Source organism: Clavelina lepadiformis, chromosome 2, assembly GCF_947623445.1.
Source record: "Clavelina lepadiformis chromosome 2, kaClaLepa1.1, whole genome shotgun sequence".
Taxonomy (NCBI): Eukaryota; Metazoa; Chordata; class Ascidiacea; order Aplousobranchia; family Clavelinidae; genus Clavelina; species Clavelina lepadiformis.
This window is the reverse complement of record NC_135241.1, coordinates 23,755,975-23,773,818: the sequence shown is the minus strand read 5'-3', so window position 1 is coordinate 23,773,818 and position 17,844 is coordinate 23,755,975. Positions and strand designations below refer to the sequence as shown.

General features: G+C 37.5%; 5 protein-coding genes and 1 pseudogene across 6 annotated transcripts; 3 read left to right on the top strand and 3 right to left on the bottom strand.

Moving 5' to 3' along the window:
* Window positions 1–171: 171 nt before the first annotated feature.
* Window positions 172–4,990, top strand: LOC143446844 (uncharacterized). Of its 2 annotated transcripts, XM_076946679.1 has the most exons (9): window positions 172–924; window positions 1,057–1,282; window positions 1,369–1,444; window positions 1,589–1,677; window positions 2,387–2,494; window positions 2,718–2,774; window positions 3,690–4,271; window positions 4,508–4,594; window positions 4,690–4,990. In XM_076946679.1, exons 2-9 carry the CDS (start codon window positions 1,166–1,168, stop codon window positions 4,738–4,740), a joined length of 1,167 nt encoding a protein of 388 aa, XP_076802794.1. In that variant the 5' UTR covers window positions 172–924; window positions 1,057–1,165; the 3' UTR covers window positions 4,741–4,990. The 2 variants fall into 2 exon arrangements, with proteins under 2 accessions (XP_076802794.1, XP_076802795.1); XM_076946680.1 differs by lacking the exon at window positions 172–924 and having other exon boundaries at window positions 1,161–1,282; window positions 1,357–1,444.
* Window positions 4,991–5,033: 43 nt separating this feature from the next.
* Window positions 5,034–8,114, bottom strand: LOC143446845 (coiled-coil domain-containing protein 86-like). The gene is made up of 4 exons (XM_076946681.1): window positions 7,975–8,114; window positions 7,257–7,373; window positions 5,634–5,721; window positions 5,034–5,496 (listed from the first exon to the last, which is right to left on the bottom strand). The coding sequence occupies exons 1-4, from the start codon at window positions 8,037–8,039 to the stop codon at window positions 5,401–5,403; spliced, it is 366 nt and encodes a 121-aa protein (XP_076802796.1). The 5' UTR covers window positions 8,040–8,114; the 3' UTR covers window positions 5,034–5,400.
* Window positions 8,115–8,696: 582 nt separating this feature from the next.
* On the top strand, window positions 8,697–10,899 carry LOC143445246 (electron transfer flavoprotein subunit beta-like). The gene is made up of 7 exons (XM_076944195.1): window positions 8,697–8,842; window positions 9,233–9,327; window positions 9,549–9,612; window positions 9,689–9,781; window positions 9,884–10,012; window positions 10,233–10,391; window positions 10,631–10,899. The coding sequence occupies exons 1-7, from the start codon at window positions 8,792–8,794 to the stop codon at window positions 10,799–10,801; spliced, it is 762 nt and encodes a 253-aa protein (XP_076800310.1). The 5' UTR covers window positions 8,697–8,791; the 3' UTR covers window positions 10,802–10,899.
* A 380-nt stretch (window positions 10,900–11,279) lies between these two features.
* Window positions 11,280–12,372, bottom strand: LOC143445245 (1,5-anhydro-D-fructose reductase pseudogene; annotated as a pseudogene).
* A 1,366-nt stretch (window positions 12,373–13,738) lies between these two features.
* LOC143445244 (1,5-anhydro-D-fructose reductase-like) lies at window positions 13,739–14,976 on the bottom strand. The gene has a single exon (XM_076944193.1). The coding sequence runs from the start codon at window positions 14,932–14,934 to the stop codon at window positions 13,972–13,974; it is 963 nt and encodes a 320-aa protein (XP_076800308.1). The 5' UTR covers window positions 14,935–14,976; the 3' UTR covers window positions 13,739–13,971.
* A 1,061-nt stretch (window positions 14,977–16,037) lies between these two features.
* LOC143445241 (ubiquinone biosynthesis protein COQ9-B, mitochondrial-like) lies at window positions 16,038–17,834 on the top strand. Its single transcript, XM_076944191.1, has 2 exons — window positions 16,038–17,274; window positions 17,438–17,834. The coding sequence occupies exons 1-2, from the start codon at window positions 16,400–16,402 to the stop codon at window positions 17,568–17,570; spliced, it is 1,008 nt and encodes a 335-aa protein (XP_076800306.1). The 5' UTR covers window positions 16,038–16,399; the 3' UTR covers window positions 17,571–17,834.
* Window positions 17,835–17,844: the final 10 nt, after the last annotated feature.

Sequence of the window (17,844 nt, the reverse complement as noted above, 5' to 3'; positions counted from 1 at the left end):
CGCTTTTCGAAATACCCCAGGCAGATCTGTTACAGTCTGTTCACCTTACTACTTGCTTCGCTCACACAACGTCGTTTAATGGACGCTAATTACCACATATACAGTGTTCGCCGTCAAGAACATAGCTAATTTGCTGTATTTTGACGGAGTTTTTATCTGATTTTGTAATTTTTGTGAGTCAGATTTTACTCAAGCGAGAAAGCTGTGGTAATGATTTGTAAATTTTGTTGCGGTAACAAACCAATTCACTGCGCGCAAAGTTTCCTGAAACCTTATTTGCAGTGAAATATATAACCGTTAAGTCGCGTTACGATTTATGACAGTTTTGTTGCCGAGAATTTCGCTTGCAATTTAGAGCTAGTGCTAGTGATGTCTTCTCATAAGTCGCTAATCCCATCCACATATTAAACTCAGTTGCTTGGGACAGAATACTCCCATTAAAATAAACCCCCAGTTAATACATCGAAGACGCTTAGAGGTCGTGCACCAATTCACTGAGGCAGAACTCAATCGGGAACTCGTTTCCAAAGTGGGAGCTTCAAGTGACCGGTATAAACGAGATGAGGAAACGTCATCAACTGCAGAGATGCCGAGTTTTTTCGACGTTTGACTTTGGAATTGGACAGAAGAGCATTTAAAGACATGGATATGAGTGATTCTATGAAAATCGAAGCATGCGATCATCTAAGAAACAACATTCCATCTAAGAAAGTCACGTTGCTAGATTTGAATAGAAGATTGACTACATTTTTACCATTAGGATTAGTTGTTTTGCTGCGCTGGTTTATAGGTGCACCGGTTAATAAAACCGTTGCTTGTTTAATCCGAAATCGGTTGGGCTAGGGATGGATTTATAAAGTGGCGTTTATTGTATAAATGCGATGATGATCTGAACTATTTGTTAACTCCGAGAAACCAGTCATGGTGAGTATAGTCAGCTTGGCAGTATTTTCTTTCACCAACTGTGACTCTATATAGAGTCTATATCATGTTTATAAATTGTGGTAACTTTGCAACCTTGCCCAAGCAAATAGGTTACGTATGTTTTATTTACAGATTACGTCATAACTGAGCAATAGCTATGTGAAGCGAAAAAGCTTGTCATAATTGTAAATATAACCGACATAAAGTTGTCGTCAAAAGACAGCGATAGCAACTTCTCGCGATGAAGACGATAGAATGGGGGCTAGTGCAGATACCTCTGGTGGAGTGCTACAGGGTGTGCTTCTGCTGGAAAAGGCCACTCCCTTACGCCGTGTCTGGGTCCGGTTGGAAGTTATTTGTAAGTTCGGCTTCGGCTATTTTGATTTGTAATTTAACTGTTATTTCTGATCTTTCTACATCTCACTGTGCTAGTGATTTTCTCAGGTTCAAAGCACCGTCAGGCTCTTGCTTTTAGTCTTATGGGGGATGCCGAAAATCGACTTTGAATTGCCACAGACACGTAAGCTGGATGATTATTTAAATTTCATGACGTTTTTGATGACGTATTGATTGACTAATTAATTCCAAGATAGTCGCAGAGGGATATTTGTATTGTTGCATTTGATTTACTTTGAAATAAGAGCTGCTAATTATTACGCAACAGACCAGTTCATTATCGGCCTCTACGTCGAAATCGGAATGTTGGGTGTTCAAGTATGCGTTGGGATGGCGACAATAGTCGGTTCATGGTTTGTAAGTATTTTTAGGTGTTATTGGTAAATTGTAACAGTTCTTTCACTGACTGCAATAAGTTTCCATGGCAATTACATGGTCTTGCTCGTTTGTCTGCAACTTGATCGTTTTGTAACTTCGTGTACAAGCTTAAAATTAAAGTTTCATGAGGTTGGACGACTGTGAATCTGTTTCTCGACACGTTTGTAAGCCCGGCCAATTGTGGTTGGCCATGAATTATGCAAAAGACCTAGATTAACGTGCCTGTATCGAGTTAACGTCAAATCGAAAGCTGGTTTGAGGGAAAGATGCTTCGGAATGGTGGACTACGGTATCGATTAAGTGACACGATCACGCGTCATGTAATTTGTTGTAAAATCGAATGGCTTAATTTATAAGCGCGTCATAAAATTGGGCGTCGATTTGTTGAGCAGGCTTTTAGCTTTGTGGTCTCCAAGTACTTCCTGTTTGTAACTCAAAAATACTGAGCTCTACACGCCGACACAAAAGTTCATGCTGTTGTGGTTTTGTTACTCATTTTGAAGTGTTGCCCACATTTACACACAATGCTTTTCAAAAGATCGTTAATGATGGCAGACTGCAGCTTACCAGCTAATTCAGAGCGTACCGCGGAAGTAGCAGATATACTTTAACATCGCCTCATATTCTGAATTAACGGTTAACGTCTATGTTGTAAATATCATCCTTATCAGTTACTCTCATCTTGCAGGAAAACATGAAATTTCTCTACCCATTCCTGGTCGTGGTCCCGCTCAGCTTTCTTGTGGATTTTTTCGTGAAGGCCACCTGCTACGGTCCTCTCTTTCTATTTCCAGAGGTAAGTTTGTTTTGGTTCGATACCCAGCGAAGACATTTTTCTTTGACTCAAATTTTTACTTGATGCTGATGTTGAACACATCTTCTTATGACTTGAATGACTTTTGAAGTTCTTATGACTTTCAAAGTACGACCTGTTATGTTTTAATATTTGATGATGTCATATTTATGTATAAAAAAGCGATACGATTTGATAATGACGTAACTATGGTTCATTGTTTTAGGTCACTGGGTTCGGTGTTTTCTCCCTTGTCGAAGTGTGGTGGCGAAATTTAACCCAGGTGGGTAAGTTTGTTGTGACGTCATAGCCAATACGATAAACATGAAACGAAAAATTCCAGAACCATGTTCACCGTCTTTCTTATCTCGTCAAGGCAATGTCATGCTTGTAAACCAGTTATCAGGCATTTCTCGCAAATGACAAGTCAAAAGGTGGCCTTGTAAGCTTGCAGTGATTCGACCAATGCTTTTAAACAAATATCAAAATTTTCAGCGTCATTAAGTAAGAGCTCTGTGACGGCATAATTACGACGGCGCATTTCTGTTGCCCACTGGTATTTTTCACAACAGCACATTTTCTCATTCACGTTGTGTTTGATTCATGAAAAGATCCACCAAATCTCCTTGCCCACAAGAGAAAGTGTGCGCCAGCGACATCATGATACAAAGACGTTAAGCAAGCAATCAAACAAGTTTAATAATATGTAACTACCCTGGCTACGACAGAATATCATTAAACGTCGTTGCCTACGCACCACATTCCTGAAATAGCCTAGTTATTTGGTTACAACCCACACTAATATCTCACCACATTGACGGTACACATAATCATCTCGATACCAGGTATTCGGTTGACCAAACTTGGTGTTCCTGCGTGAACTTCACCCTTCCGACCGCCAGAAAATTGTTGATATGCAATTCATAGCAATAGTGTTGTGAGGTGCAGGGTCTTCCTACAGTAAAACATGAATCTGGCGATCCGTATCCTGGTACAATTAAATAAAGTTTAACAAAGTTGTTCAAATCTACCAGACAGTTGTTTTTTAAGAAATACATATTTCAACCTATAAAGGCAAATAGATTGTTCAAATAGATCAAAGCAGTCGTACACTTGCGGTCATGACGCTAAATTGCATTTGCCGTCCATATGGGGGCTGTAGCTCAGAGTTCGTCATTTACAACTTTTTTCCTCCCAGATGTACTGTTGGATCGCAATTGTATCCTTCATCTACACGTCGAAGGGGAAAGAAAATCCTTTCCAGGTGAAAAAGGATCCGGACGGAGAGTTGGGCCGGGCACCGTCCATGCGAACCCCGTTCAGTAGGTCATCGACCTTGTCAAGGAGGGGAAGGAGGTCCTTTCTCCTAAAATCAAAACCGGAGGAGGAAAACGTGACGGATGACGCCTCCCTTCTGCGGCGGTCCGAATCCTCGAGTGAATCCGCCGCTAAGGATCTTCCGAAACACGTTTCGTCATCGTTACGTCACAAAGAGAAATTTCGTCAGAGTGACGACGACCGCTCGACTCTTCTCGCGCGGAAAGACGAAACAGACTCGACGGCGCCACCAAGCGTAGGTCCCAGCGAGCGTACGGGGACTTTCTCCCCGGAAGCGTTGCGGTCTCTGTCAGACGATTTCTCCTTCCAGCGCCAGTCGGAGTTGGGCGTGGCTCCAAGCCAACCCCGCTATAAGCGTGTGGGTGGCTTCGTGCCAGATGTTCTACGGACCGCCAGCAACGCTGAGGATCTTGCCATATCCGAACAGTTCAGTCCCGTTAAGGTATAGACCGTCTTATTCTGCTTGTAATTGATGTTTTCTCGTAAATGCATTTGAGAATTTTCTTCTGTGTTTTCGAGAAAAGTCTCGCTATTTCTACGAATGCGCGTGACTGGGATCATAATAGTTAAGTAAGCGGAACATGCCTTTATCAATCAGCTCTGTATTCTCGGCCCCACCGCGCAAATTACGAAAAGCAAAACGAATGAATAAAAGTTCAGGCGGTGTTGTTGTCGCAGGTGAAAGATAAAAGACGGCCTCCAACCCTGCCGAGACAGCCGCCAGCTGGCGCACAAGATCAACGTAACAAGTGGAAGAAAGGAAAGGTAGCTGGACTAGATCTGACGCAATGGGCGTGGACCATCTGTTGGTATAATTACAACTGAACGTTGTCATGTGTTTTTATTTAAATTTGTTTCAGGGCGTACAAAAGACTCCATCGTTTCGGCCTGACCAATCCGTCCTGGTTTAAATACCTTCTTCATTCTGTTCCCGACGTCACTTCACATTTTTGCCAGTACTATATCGCTCTGAAAATCGCCAAGAAAGTTATAACGCCATAATCATTTTCTGCTGTTATTTCTGTTCCCTAATGCAGTTCACCTCCAATTACTGTATACACGTGAGGGGCAGTCAGAGATATTGGATAAAAAACTTCAGCTGCATACCATAGTTTTCCACATGTACAGTACTTTGCTTTTACGATTCTGTAAAATTTTAATCATTGACTTTCTAATTTTATCATTTTCCCGTATGACCACTGTCTTTAGTGTGCATGGAGCTTTATTTGCACAAAATGCTTGAAGCATATAATCATAAGATTTGTTTTTAAAAGTTGCCATACACACATTTAGGTGAAAGCTCATATTAAATTCACCATAAAAACAAACCCAACTTGCCTCAATTGAAGCAGTGATAACCTATGAGCCCATTAGCGAGCATAAGACCTGCTAAAAAGAGTAACAAGAAAACAGTAGTAAGAGAATATGCAGTGAAGTAAATGATAAACTTCTTGTACTGAATTATTTGGGAAGTGTTTATGAGGTACAAATGCTGCCTGTGATCTTCTCCAGGAAGCTGAATATTTTTTTCTAACAAAAATTCAGCAGAAAAATAGCGATTAAATAAAAATTCACATTTTCTTTGTTTTAACTCCAGATGTGTCACGTTTTTCAATTTTTCGAAGTTGTTTCTTTTTCATCCTTTTAATTTTTGCGGGATTTGTAATCTGAAAATAAAACATTACTGGCATCAATTTGCCGAAGAGATGATAGACACCGATAGAATTCTTTTCCAACGTATCATGTGCAAGATTTAAATGAAATGAAACAATTCAGCTGATCCAAAGAAACCAAGATTACTCACAACTTCAACGATTTCGGATTTTTTTTGGTTTTCTTCTTTAGTTTTCCTGTGAGCTTCAACACGTTTTCGATACTCGATTTTCTCTTGTCTGAAAAATAGAACTTATTAAATCCACAAGATGCTGAAGATGAAAAAACAAAGCATATTTAATGGTGTGACAAATGCCTACTGAAGGCACCAAGGAATGATTATGTATAATAATTACAGTCTGACATTCGTGAATATGTATTATGCAGGAATATATCACATCCATCAGAAGTTACTTTTGTCACTTTACCTAAGATTGCTCAACTTGACTCAATTCAAGTTCTAAGGTAACTGAGTTATTGAATATTGGTCAGCATTGAAAATATTTACCTTTAAGCTAAAATAAATTAGGTTTATAAACTGCCAAATTTCAGATGAAGTTGGTCCATGCAAGAGTGTGTGGTACAGCATAAGCAAATTTTATGAAGTAAACAGCATTGACTCGAAAACTTGAGTCGTACTTTGAATGAAATCAAGTTAAACAGCTATTTAGCACAACTTGAATCAAGTCAAAAATATATTACTTGGTTACAAAGTTTTACAAAGACTCAAATGAAGTTATAATTTGTTTAGAATAGGGATCACCAAACTACAGTCAGCGAGCCACATCTGGACCGCAAGATTGATTTGTCCGGCCAGCCTCACTGTATCACAAACGAGCTTATTGTATGGTAAACTTGTGATAATAAAGGGATATTATAATATACAAATCGAATAGAATATAGAATTCTTGTTTTCAAACGTCTGCTTTAGGAAACATGACGACAATGATAGATAACATTGCGTACCAAAAACTTTTTGTTTTCCGTTTTAAATCATGACGTAAATATCGCGCTTGCTTATCTTGCGTGAGTTATGCACAGCTGTTCAATGCATTTATTCTACTAAGATAAACCCAATAACATGGACGTCTTTATGCTGTTGCTGTGCAAATGTTTTGTCTAAATGTATTTGTTCAAAGAAACTTCAATATAATCGGTATATACAGTTGTCATTCCTGTGTAACCATTGTTGAATTCAATTTGAATAAGTTCAGTGTTAAGATAGACAACTCTATTGTCATCTTCACAAGGTGACAAGGACTTTGGTCCTATAATATAGCAGTGAAAAACAAGTCATTATAATATTGATCACTGCTAATTGAAGCTAGTCATCAGACAATAAGCCGTCATGGTATAAATTAAATCTGTGGGTGAGAAAAGCAGACAATGACCTCATGAGACTCGTATATCATCACCCGCAATAAACATTTCATCAAATACTTATTGTAGTGAAGTGGGTCAACCTCTCAAGTTCAGATGCCATATACCCATTTTCCATTACAAACTATTGAACAAAGTGGGAATTAGGCCCGCGATCATCAGTTTTTATGATTATCTGACCTCTGTGAAAAAAGTTTGGTGATGCCTGGTTTAGAAGATGGTTAGTTTAATATATTATAACGTTTTGGTTAGGTCGACAAAAATTTGTGAAAAAAAATAGCTGGAAATACACTGATTTTTCAATTGAAATAGAAACAAATTATACATATCTCTTTTAGTGGGGTACACATTTGTAAATTATGTATTGCTTCATACAATCTGAAAATATGAATACCTCCGAGTTTCAGTCAATTCACTTTCATACTGCTTCACTGATTTAGCGGCTGCTTTCTTCTGCATTTTCTTCTGCCATGTACTTCGCAGGGGTTTGTCTTTCTGCATTGAAGAAAATCTACAAACATCACAGTTACCAGTTTGTGATTTTTTTAACGTTTTAACACAGTAATGAGTCTGACTGCTGAGTATGGCAGTTTTCGCCAAAATCTCGGGGGTGCAGAAGCAAAATTCGGGTGTGCATCGTGACTCGTAGCCCAAGCATATCCAGCGTTTGTGGTATGCAACGGGTGGCTTTTCATAATAGAAGCCGGAGAAAAAGTTGAAGTCCTTTTTATCTCCGTATCTGATCTGATCCACACTCCGATCTGCATCACCATTTCGGCCAAAAAGATCTCCAGTGTGCTCCTGCCATACTCGGCAGTCTGAATATAATCAGCTTGAATGGAAAGTGTGGCAGATTTCGACAAAAACTTGCGCATAAAAGACAAAAATTTTGTCATGAATCGCATTGGCATGTGTTGAAGCCTCAACTCTTTATTCATTGTAAATTGGTAACTTCAGAGAACCAGTTTCATTATGAATTGGTACGATTATGAGTCTTATCTGTACAAGATGATGAATCTCATGCATGCAAGCATCACACTTTCTACTATGGTCTACAAAGCCAAATAAAAACAAAAAACAGCCATTTTAAATAAAAACTACTCTACACAAACCTTGCTGGTCGAACGACTTTCCATCTTCGACCTGACTTAGGAACACCACGTTGTTCACTCTTCATTGTGACAAGTTAAATTATGGTTTTATTCAACAAACCTGTAGGCCCTAGCAGATTAAATTCTGTGAAAATGAAATGATTCCTAAAAAAAAAATATTGTCAAAATACTTTACTTCAACATAACAGTAGGACATACTGTAAACAGTAACCCAACATTTCTTTTGCACGAATGGCAGTCTAGCGTTGGTACAATTGTAATTATTTACTCCGTACAACTACTTTTTAATTTTTACCTACAGCGTGTTTTTATTTTCTTCTAACTCTGTCAAACTGAACTTTATTTTCATTTAACACAAAATGCTGAAATGTTTTAGAATGTTACCGGTAATTGATAAGCCACGCAACAGAAACATGGGACAGTTTTATTTAGTGTTAGGGTTTTCCCCTATAGAAAACGAGATCTTTTCATTTCTATGAATATTATGCTATGTTTCTCTTTAAAAAAATATTTTGCTTGTAAGGTAAAAATTTTGGTCCTACTTACTAAAAATATTAATCTAAGTATATAAAAAGTAAGTTTATGTCGCATAAAAATTAAAAAAACAATTTTTTTTAATTAAAAAATGTCCGTGATAGTGTTGACATTTGCTGTTAAGAATTTCATATTTGCAATTATTCTGAAGAGAAACTCTGAAACAATTTTTTTGTGGTAATCGCAACGTTACATAACTTCTAGCCAAGGAACCAAAACTTTGAAGGAAGGTCAGAAGCATCTGGTTTTTAGCAAAGGTTTGGCCTGTACCTGAATATTTGAGATGGCTCGTGTATTGGTTGGAGTGAAAAGGGTCGTTGACTATGCTGTGAAAGTGAGTGACTATGTGCTGGAAGGCTACTTTCTTAAGCTGTAGTTTATTACTATTTAGTACGACAGCTCGGTAGCACAGTTGTTCGCCCCACTGTAATGTACCATACGGCAGTTTTCGACAAGAACTCGTGTGTGCAAAAATGCAAATTTTGACGTGATGGCCTGCACTGAAGCTTTAATTCTTGGCTTATATATTGTTGTTCAAACAACCAATTTTGCTTGGTTTGTTTGAATTACAAGTTGGTGTGACTGTGTGGAAGTATTTTGTGCACGTTCATGAGTCTCATTCGTGTATCTGCTGCACTTCCCACCATGACAAATTCGATAAGTGTTAGCCTATAACCTAAATGTCATCTGTGTCACGTTTAAAATCAGTTAATGTTTTGCAAAGATCAGGGTCAAGCCGGACAAATCTGGAGTGGTGACAGAAGGAGTGAAACATTCGATGAACCCTTTCGATGAAATTGCTGTGGAAGAAGCCATCAGGTGTGTTATTTCAATAGAAATTTTGGGTTTTATTTACTTTTGTACTCTCACATATGGATCACATATTGAGGTACTTTCACCTTCAGACCTTCATGTGGGATTGCAAACGTTTGAGAAACTAAAAATTTTGGTTTAAGTTGATGATGAAACTCAAGTTATACTGAGTACATAGCTTATGCATATTCGAAAATTTATTGTTATAACATTACCGCAAATCGCAGGTTGAAAGAAAAAAAATTCGCTAGTGAAGTGGTTGCCGTGACATGTGGTCCAACACAAAATCAGGTTCAGTTTACAAAATCAGTTGATTTAATTGAAAATCTTAAAGTTTTATTCAAGCATTGTCATATTTTATATCCAGGAAACTCTCCGCACAGCTCTCGCCATGGGGGCAGATCGTGGCATTCATGTTGAAATTCCTGCTGCAGATTATCCAAAAGTTGGACCACTACATGTTGGTTTTCCTTGTTTTATGGTGTTTTTGCAACCTGTTGGTTAACTAGCAAAGCAGTTAATCGTTTTAACTACAAATTTTTCACATATGTATATTGCATAGGTGTCAAAAATATTAGCAAAGTTGGCACAAAAGGAAGAAGCAGGGCTGATTATTGTCGGCAAACAAGCAATCGATGATGATTGCAACCAGACTGCACAAATGACCGCGTCATTCTTGGACTGGCCACAGGTAACATGAAGTATGAGAATAAACAGGTGGAGTGTTTTTGAAGAAAACATATTGTTAAGCGATCTCTAGGTCATGTATGTGGTTTTATTTTTAAGTGTAGGTATTATAATATGTCACACGGAGATGTTTGAACTATAAGATATATTGAACTTTAGAAGCGGTTTATGAAGTTTCAATGTCTGAATTGTTAGCAATCCATTTAGTTTCTACTTTTTAACAGGGAACTTTTGCTTCGGAGTTAAAGCTTGAAGGAGATAAGTTAACAGTTGTGAGGGAAATCGATGGAGGACTGGAAACTATTGAACTCAAAATGCCAGCTGTCGTGTCGGCTGACCTTAGGTTGAATGAACCAAGATATGCAACACTGCCTAATATTATGGCAAGTATTTTGTTTGGCGCAATACTGGTTTCTTGCTTTGCTGCTCCTATTTATTAATAATAACTAACAGTCGTTTAAGGTATATGGAGTTTTAATGATACCTTATTACCAGAACTGACACCAAAAATGAACGTTAGTTTCCTAGTGTATTGATTTTTTGAACAGGTAACCAATTTACATTTGTTGCATTTTTAATTGCAAAATTTAATATTTCACCATCCACTTCATATTTATTCCAGAAAGCAAAAAAGAAAAAGGTAGACAAGCTGTCCCCATCTGACCTTGGCGTAGAAATTGCGACAAGTATCGAAGTGTTGGAAGTTAGTGACCCTCCCGTAAGAGACGCAGGGATGAAAGTTGAAAATACAGGGGAGCTCATTTCCAAACTGAAAGAAGCCGGACTTGTTTAAATTGACTTTGTAACTTTCAAGCGACATATAATTTCATTTCAAATTCCATGCAATAAACATTGTTTTCATTTAAAGACAAAATAAATATTCTTTCCAAATGATTGGTTACACGAAAGGTACAGGGTAAGATGATATTAATGCAAATAGAATGTCTCGATATTGTTTTATATCGTGCAATGAAAGCTTTGATAAATTGTAAAATTTGTGGTAACAAGTGTCACTTCGCTAGTTTTGCATTTCTAACCTCTACTGGGATACCAAAATATCCATAGAAAATACTGCTTGTTTTATTCCTACAATTTATGAATATAATCGCTGATCTCCAGGGTACATAATTATATATTAATTAATATCATTCATGATTAATTATGTAAAATGGAATATTTTGATGCTTAATTGTTTCATATTAACCAGCAAAAGCTATCATTAGTGGTAAAATTTGTGATAACAGGTCTTGTTTTGCATTTATAAGTGAAGGCACAGAAAAAACAGTAAGTTTTATTCCAACTATTTAAGAATTTAATCTTCAATCTTGGAAACATAATTACATTATATTCATAATAAGTTAATATTCAATGTGGAATGGATAATGCTTGTTTGCAATGCCTTCAAGAAAAGGTACATATCGAAAGTTACATTCAAGTTCTGCTAGCTCATTCATGTCTTCTTTAGAAAGCTCAAAGTCAAATATTGCTGTGTTGGACTCAATACGTTGAAAGTTAGTGGATTTAGCCAGGACTATCAAGTCCTTTTGCTGAACTTGCCACCTTAGTAGGATCTGGGCAGGTGATTTTGAATGATGTACTGCTAATTTTTTCACCACCTCATGGTCAAGTATGCTTGGTGCGTCTGGTTTTCGAACTTGACCTCCAAGTGCTCGAAAAGTTGTAATAACTATGCCACGATCCTTGCAGAACTCGCGTAGTTTTGTTTGAGGAAGAAATGGATGGCATTCTACCTGGTTTGTGACAGGTTTTATCCTGCAGGCATCAAGCACTGCCTGAAGCTGTTGACTGTTGAAATTGCAAACTCCAATATTTTTTGCAAGTCCTAAATCGACACACGTTTCCATTGCTTTCCAGGTATCAACAGGATTAATGTCGTCCATAATATCATCACCGTTTTCATCCAGTTTTCCATTGCTGTCCAAAATGTCATCACCGAGGGGCACTCTAGATATAGGTGTATGAATAAGGTACAAATCAATAAAACTGAGTTTAAGTGTGCTTAAACTTTTCTTAAGGCAAGGCACAACCAGATTAGGGCGATTGCATGATCCTGGTAATTTGGTTACCACAAATAGTTCTTCTCTCTTGACAGCAGACTCTTTTATCGAATCGTTGATCGCTCGACCAACGTCGGCTTCATTTCCATAAATTAAAGCGGTATCAATATGACGATAACCAGACCTTATAGCGTGTTTAACAGCGTCATAGACCTCTTGATTTTTACCACGGTAGGTACCTAAGCCAAGAATGGGGCACTCTACACCATTGTAAAACTTCACTGCCTTAACGAAATTAGCCATTTTGTCTGTAGCAGGTGTGCAACAATGTATGTATAATGCAACGTATGCTGCAAAAATATAGGCCTACCACCGTCATTCTGGTAGAATCCTAGCAGAATCATAACTTCGAAAATGACAGCAGAGTTTCCGTTTATTATTTTATAAACTATGTACAGTAGACTAATTAATTATTCCTAAGCGCTCAAAAAGTTTACTCTTATTAGTAAGTGTTCTGTTAATGGAACCCAACTAATTGAACAGGTAGCCTGTAAGTTGTTGGTTGATGTTAACTTTTAGCCTGATGATGAGCATCGATGAGCAGCAGTCAGCTACCGGAGACTCATCTACTTCTAACAACGTCTACTTTTTAACAGGGAACTTTTGCTTCCAAATAAAAGCTTGAAGGAAACAAGTTAACAGTTGTGAGGGAAATCGATGGAGGACTGGAAACTATTGAACTCAAAATGCCAGCTGTCGTATCGGCTGACCTTAGGTTGAATGAACCAAGATATGCAACACTGCCTAATATTATGGCAAGTATTTTGCTTGGCGTAATACTTTTTTTTGCTTCTCCTGTTTATCGATAATAATTAACAGTCGTTTAAGGTATATGGAGTTTTAATCATACCTTGCTACCAGAACTGACACCAAAAATGAATGCCAATTTCCTAGTGTATTGCTTTTTTGAACAGGCACGCAATTTACATTTGTTGCATTTTTAATGGAAAGTGTAATGGAAAATGGGTATATGGCACCTGAACTTCAGAGATTGACCCACCTCGCTACAATAATTACTTGTTGAAAATTTGAAATGTTTATTGCGGATGATGATATATGATAATATGAGTCTCATACGGTCGTTGTCTGCTTTTCACACTCACAGATTTAATTGTTCACCTTGACGGCTTATTGTCTTGTCAAGTTGAATTCAACAATGGTTACACAAGAATGACAACTGTATAATGGCCTACTGATAATATTGAAGTTTCTTAGAACAATTACATTTAGACAAAACATTGGCACAGCAACATCATAAAGACGTCCATATTATAGGTTTATAGTGAAAGAAAGAATGAACAGCTGTGCATAATTAAATTATAATTCACGCAAGATAGGCAGGCACAACATTTATGTCACGACTTAAAACGGAAAACAGGAAGTTATTGGTACGAAATGCTATCTATCATTATCGTCACGTATCCTAAAGCAGACGTCTAAAAATAAGAATTCTTTATTCTATTCAATCTCTATATAATATTATCTCTTTATCATCACAAAAGCTTTCATAAATTGTAAAATTTGTGGTAACCAGTGTCACTTCGCTAGTTTTGCGTTTCTAAGCTCTACTCTCTACCAAACTAACTATCCATAGAAAAGAGACTGAAGTCTGCTTCTTTCATTCCCACAATTTCTGAATATAATCGCCGAACTCCAGGATACATAATTATATATTAATTAGTATAATTCGTGATTAATTATGTAAGTTACAATGGAATGTTTCGATGCTTAATTGTTTAATATTAAACAACAAAATTTGTGATAACAAGTCTTGTTTCGCATTTATAACTAGCCTAAGGGCAAAAAAAACAGTTAGTTTTATTCCAACTATTTAAGAATTTAATCTTCAATCTTGGAGACATAATTACAATATATTCATAATAAGTTAATATTCAATGTGGAATGGATAATGCTTGTTTGCAATGCCTTCAAGAAAAGGCCTGTATCGACAGTTACATTCAAGTTTTGCCAGTTCATTCATGTCTTCTTCAGAAAGCTCAAAGTCAAATATTGCTGTGTTGGACTCAATACGTTGAAAGTTGGTGGATTTAGCCAGGACTATCAGGTCGTTTTGCTGAACTTGCCACCTTAGCAGGATCTGGGCTGGTGATTTTGAATGATGTACTGCTAATTTTTTCACCACCTCATGGTCAAGTATGCTTGGTTCATCTGGATTTCGAATTTCACCTCCAAGGGCACGATAAGTTGTGATAAAAATGCCACGATCCTTGCAGAACTTGCGTAGTTTTGTTTGAGGAAGAAATGGATGGCATTCTACCTGGTTTGTGACAGGTTTTATTCTGCAGGCATCAAGCACTGCCTGAAGCTGTCGACTGTTGAAATTGGAAACTCCAATATTTTTCGTAAGTCCTAAATCGACACACGTTTCCATTGCTTTCCATGTATCAACAGGATTAATGTCATCCATAATTTCATCACCGTTTTCATCCAGTTTTCCATTGCTGTCCAAAATGTCATCACCGAGGGGTACTCTAGATATAGGTGTATGAATAAGGTACAAATCAATAAAACTGAGTTTAAGTGTGCTTAAACTCTTCTTAAGGCAAGGCACAACCATATTTGGTCGATTGCATGATGCTGGTAATTTGGTTACCACAAATAGTTCTTTTCTCTTGACAGCAGACTCTTTTATCGAGTCGTTGATCGCTCGACCAACGTCGGCTTCATTTCCATAAATTAAAGCGGTATCAATATGACGATAACCAGACCTTATAGCGTGTTTAACAGCGTCATAGACCTCTTGATTTTTACCACGGTAGGTACCTAAGCCAAGAACGGGGCACTCTACACCATTGTAAAACTTCACTGTCTTAACGAAATTAGCCATTTTGTCTGTAGCATCTGTGCATCTACGCCTATGTAGTGGTACTTGCAAAAGGAACGCTGCAAATATGCAGTCCCAAGTGGCCAGAGTTTCCAGTTAAGTTGCGATCGATGTTAGGACTATTAATTTTCAGTTAAGGTTTAGGTAGACAACGTTTTTTGCCATTTATTTTCTGCCATAGATTTCAATCATATTAAAAAAGGATACATTTTAGCTTGTGTGTTATTTTGTTCATTTGACCTCTAGATCAGACAGAACACTTTATATATTGTGAGGTTTTTTAGGAAAACACTGGCCTTACGCAATTTGTTTTGCACAACTTGCGTTGAACTGGAACCGAATAGTAACAAGGTTTTCGCGATCGCTGGTCAGTTTGAGATTAACGTTTGTAGCAACTGACCAATTACCGAATAATTGCCGAAATCTATCCGAAACTCTGGAAAAAATGAGACTAGGTTTGATTTTTTATGATAAAGTATAAAAGACTTATCCCATTATGGCAACAATAAGTGAAGAGGAGTTTGGGAAATGCTGCCGTGGTTTGTACAAAGTCTCAAACGAACTTCAAGACGGCTGGGATTTAATAGAGCAGTCTGAGAGTGTTTATTTATCAAAGAAGTTTATAAAAGCTGCACCTGGCTCCAAGCAAGCGATTTACCAAATTATTGCCGAGGTAACCACAATAGAGTGTCATGTTGTCTATAGTCCAAGTTACTCTTGTCCTGTTCTATACTTTACGGCTAGCAACAATGAAGGCAAGCGCTTGTCGTTAGAAGATTGCCACAAACTTATCAGTTCAATATATCAAGAGCATTTAACAAGCGATTTCAAGTGGTCGTTTGTGACAATGCAAGAACATCCAGTTCTGTTGAAACCATTTTATCAATTACATCCATGTCACACATCTGATTTCATGAAGCCGCTAATTGAATTAAGAGATGAGAAATATGTTCACAATTATGTATTTTCTTGGATTTCTGTTGTTTTACCTGTGTTGGGCTTAAACTTTCGTACTGAAGAATATCTTGTGCATTTTGGTGAAAGCAGAAGAGATGATAAGTGTGACACTTTGTCATAGCACTTGATCAATTGCTTTTATTGTAAGAACATAATTTGAATTGGTAGCCTAGCTATCTGGTGTAACGTATCATGCCTCACTTCATGTTGTCTTTGTGTGTGATTTGTTGCAGCTTGCAGTAGAGGTGGCGAAAATATGCAAATCAAGTTAAGTTTTGTTTTTTAATGTACTTGATTATGTGTACGTTTGTTTCAAGATGCTTTCTAATAGAAAAACATTATCCATATAATAGAAAGTGTGGCATAATTGCCAAAATGTCAAAAAAATGTAATATATCTTTATACATTGATCATGAGAGGCATTTTCTTCAGTATAATTATACAACAATAAATTTAATTGAAGGCATTACAGGTTAATATTGTTCTGTTACTGCTATGACAGTAGAACACAATGCTGAAGACATTTGTAAGACGTGTAGTATTACCAAAAGTGTACGTGCAGGATGTGGCACGACCTTTAAACACAGTTTCATCTAAATCTTGGAATTTGCAAAAAACTGCTGTGCCACCTGTGTGCTCACCTTGCGCAAGAAAAACTGTTTTAACTTGGAACATTCGACAATATTCGATGAACAATGACAGTAGTGATGAGCAGCAATCGGCTACCGGAGACACATTTACTTCTAAGAACGAAAGCAATTCGCATAAAAATTCTGATCAGGCAGAAGGCACCACTGATCAAAAAGATAACACGCAGGATGAATTTCACGCAGACAATGCAGATGACACTGTGGACATCAAAACAAAAATACTGGACAATGCACTGGATTTTGTCCACGAATATAAGTGGTCAAGGAAAGCAATTTCAAGCGGTGCAGAAGCTGCGGGATTGGCTGGGGTTTCGGAGGGAATTTTTGAAGGAGGTGGGGAGGATTTAGTACTGCATTTCGTAAGACAGAGTAACATACGGCTACAGCACTTCATGAAAGAGTCTGTGAAGAGACAAGACGAAGAAGGGGAAAAAATGAAGTCCAGTGAATTTATTCGGAAAGCAATAGAGTTTCGTTTGAGATTAATTGTTCCTTACATGGACAATTGGTCAGATGCGATGGGTGTACTTCTTCGACCAAACGTTTTACCAAAAAGTGCGGAGGAACTGGCCATGATGGTCGACGATATTTGGTTTTATGCCGGGGATAAATCAAGTGATTTTTCTTGGTATACCAAGAGGGGAATGCTAGCAAAGCTGTATGGAAGTACTCAGCTTTTCATGCTCATGGATCAATCTCCTGACTTCAAGGACACTTGGGAATTTTTAGATCGCAGGTTGTAACTCTGAGTATACACTAGAAATGTTTTATCTACCAAGGTTATCCAATGATATTGAAATGATCATGTCACTAAAGTGTATTGAAATGATCATGCCAGAGTTGAATTGATCGAATAACTGTAGATTTTAAGCTATCTAAGTTTCCTATTATTGTTACAGGTTGGATGATATAAAAAACATTGCTGAAATCAGTCAAAGCATATCAACCACAGGCGACGCCATGTTCCAGGCTGCATTTTCAAGCGCAACAATCCTAAAAAATATTCTTGGATTTCCAGATCGCAAGAGATAATTTAGTCGGATAAAATGCGTCTTTTAATGGACATTAGTCCCACTGCGTGCATTACAAATTAGCTTTCTTGAACTTCTATTGCTGTCATTGCCACCCTTGACTAACCTGCCTGTTCCAATATACGGAGATTTTGTGGAGTAAATGGGCTTTTAAACTGTTTTCACCCAAACCTAAGAGTGATAATTTATATTCGTACGATTTATGGCAAACAAATCTTTTTAGCTGTCATGCATTAACTTATTATATAAAACAGCTTGTCTGGAACCAGGGCAAT

Excerpts from the sequence above, each read along its gene's own strand:
- LOC143445244 (XM_076944193.1), bottom strand. The coding sequence starts at position 14,934 with ATGGCTAATTTCGTTAAGACAGTGAAGTTTTACAATGGTGTAGAGTGC.
- LOC143445241 (XM_076944191.1), top strand. The coding sequence starts at position 16,400 with ATGCTGAAGACATTTGTAAGACGTGTAGTATTACCAAAAGTGTACGTG. Across the intron at positions 17,275-17,437 it reads TGGGAATTTTTAGATCGCAG|GTTGGATGATATAAAAAACA; the intron begins GTTGTAACTCTG and ends TTATTGTTACAG.
- LOC143446845 (XM_076946681.1), bottom strand. The coding sequence starts at position 8,039 with ATGAAGAGTGAACAACGTGGTGTTCCTAAGTCAGGTCGAAGATGGAAA. Across the intron at positions 7,374-7,974 it reads AAAGTCGTTCGACCAGCAAG|ATTTTCTTCAATGCAGAAAG; the intron begins GTTTGTGTAGAG and ends TGATGTTTGTAG. Across the intron at positions 5,722-7,256 it reads GAATTGACTGAAACTCGGAG|ACAAGAGAAAATCGAGTATC; the intron begins GTATTCATATTT and ends TCTATTTTTCAG.
- LOC143446844 (XM_076946679.1), top strand. The coding sequence starts at position 1,166 with ATGAAGACGATAGAATGGGGGCTAGTGCAGATACCTCTGGTGGAGTGC. Across the intron at positions 1,445-1,588 it reads CTTTGAATTGCCACAGACAC|ACCAGTTCATTATCGGCCTC; the intron begins GTAAGCTGGATG and ends ATTACGCAACAG. Across the intron at positions 2,495-2,717 it reads CTCTCTTTCTATTTCCAGAG|GTCACTGGGTTCGGTGTTTT; the intron begins GTAAGTTTGTTT and ends TCATTGTTTTAG.
- LOC143445246 (XM_076944195.1), top strand. The coding sequence starts at position 8,792 with ATGGCTCGTGTATTGGTTGGAGTGAAAAGGGTCGTTGACTATGCTGTG. Across the intron at positions 8,843-9,232 it reads TCGTTGACTATGCTGTGAAA|ATCAGGGTCAAGCCGGACAA; the intron begins GTGAGTGACTAT and ends TGTTTTGCAAAG. Across the intron at positions 10,392-10,630 it reads CAACACTGCCTAATATTATG|AAAGCAAAAAAGAAAAAGGT; the intron begins GCAAGTATTTTG and ends TATTTATTCCAG.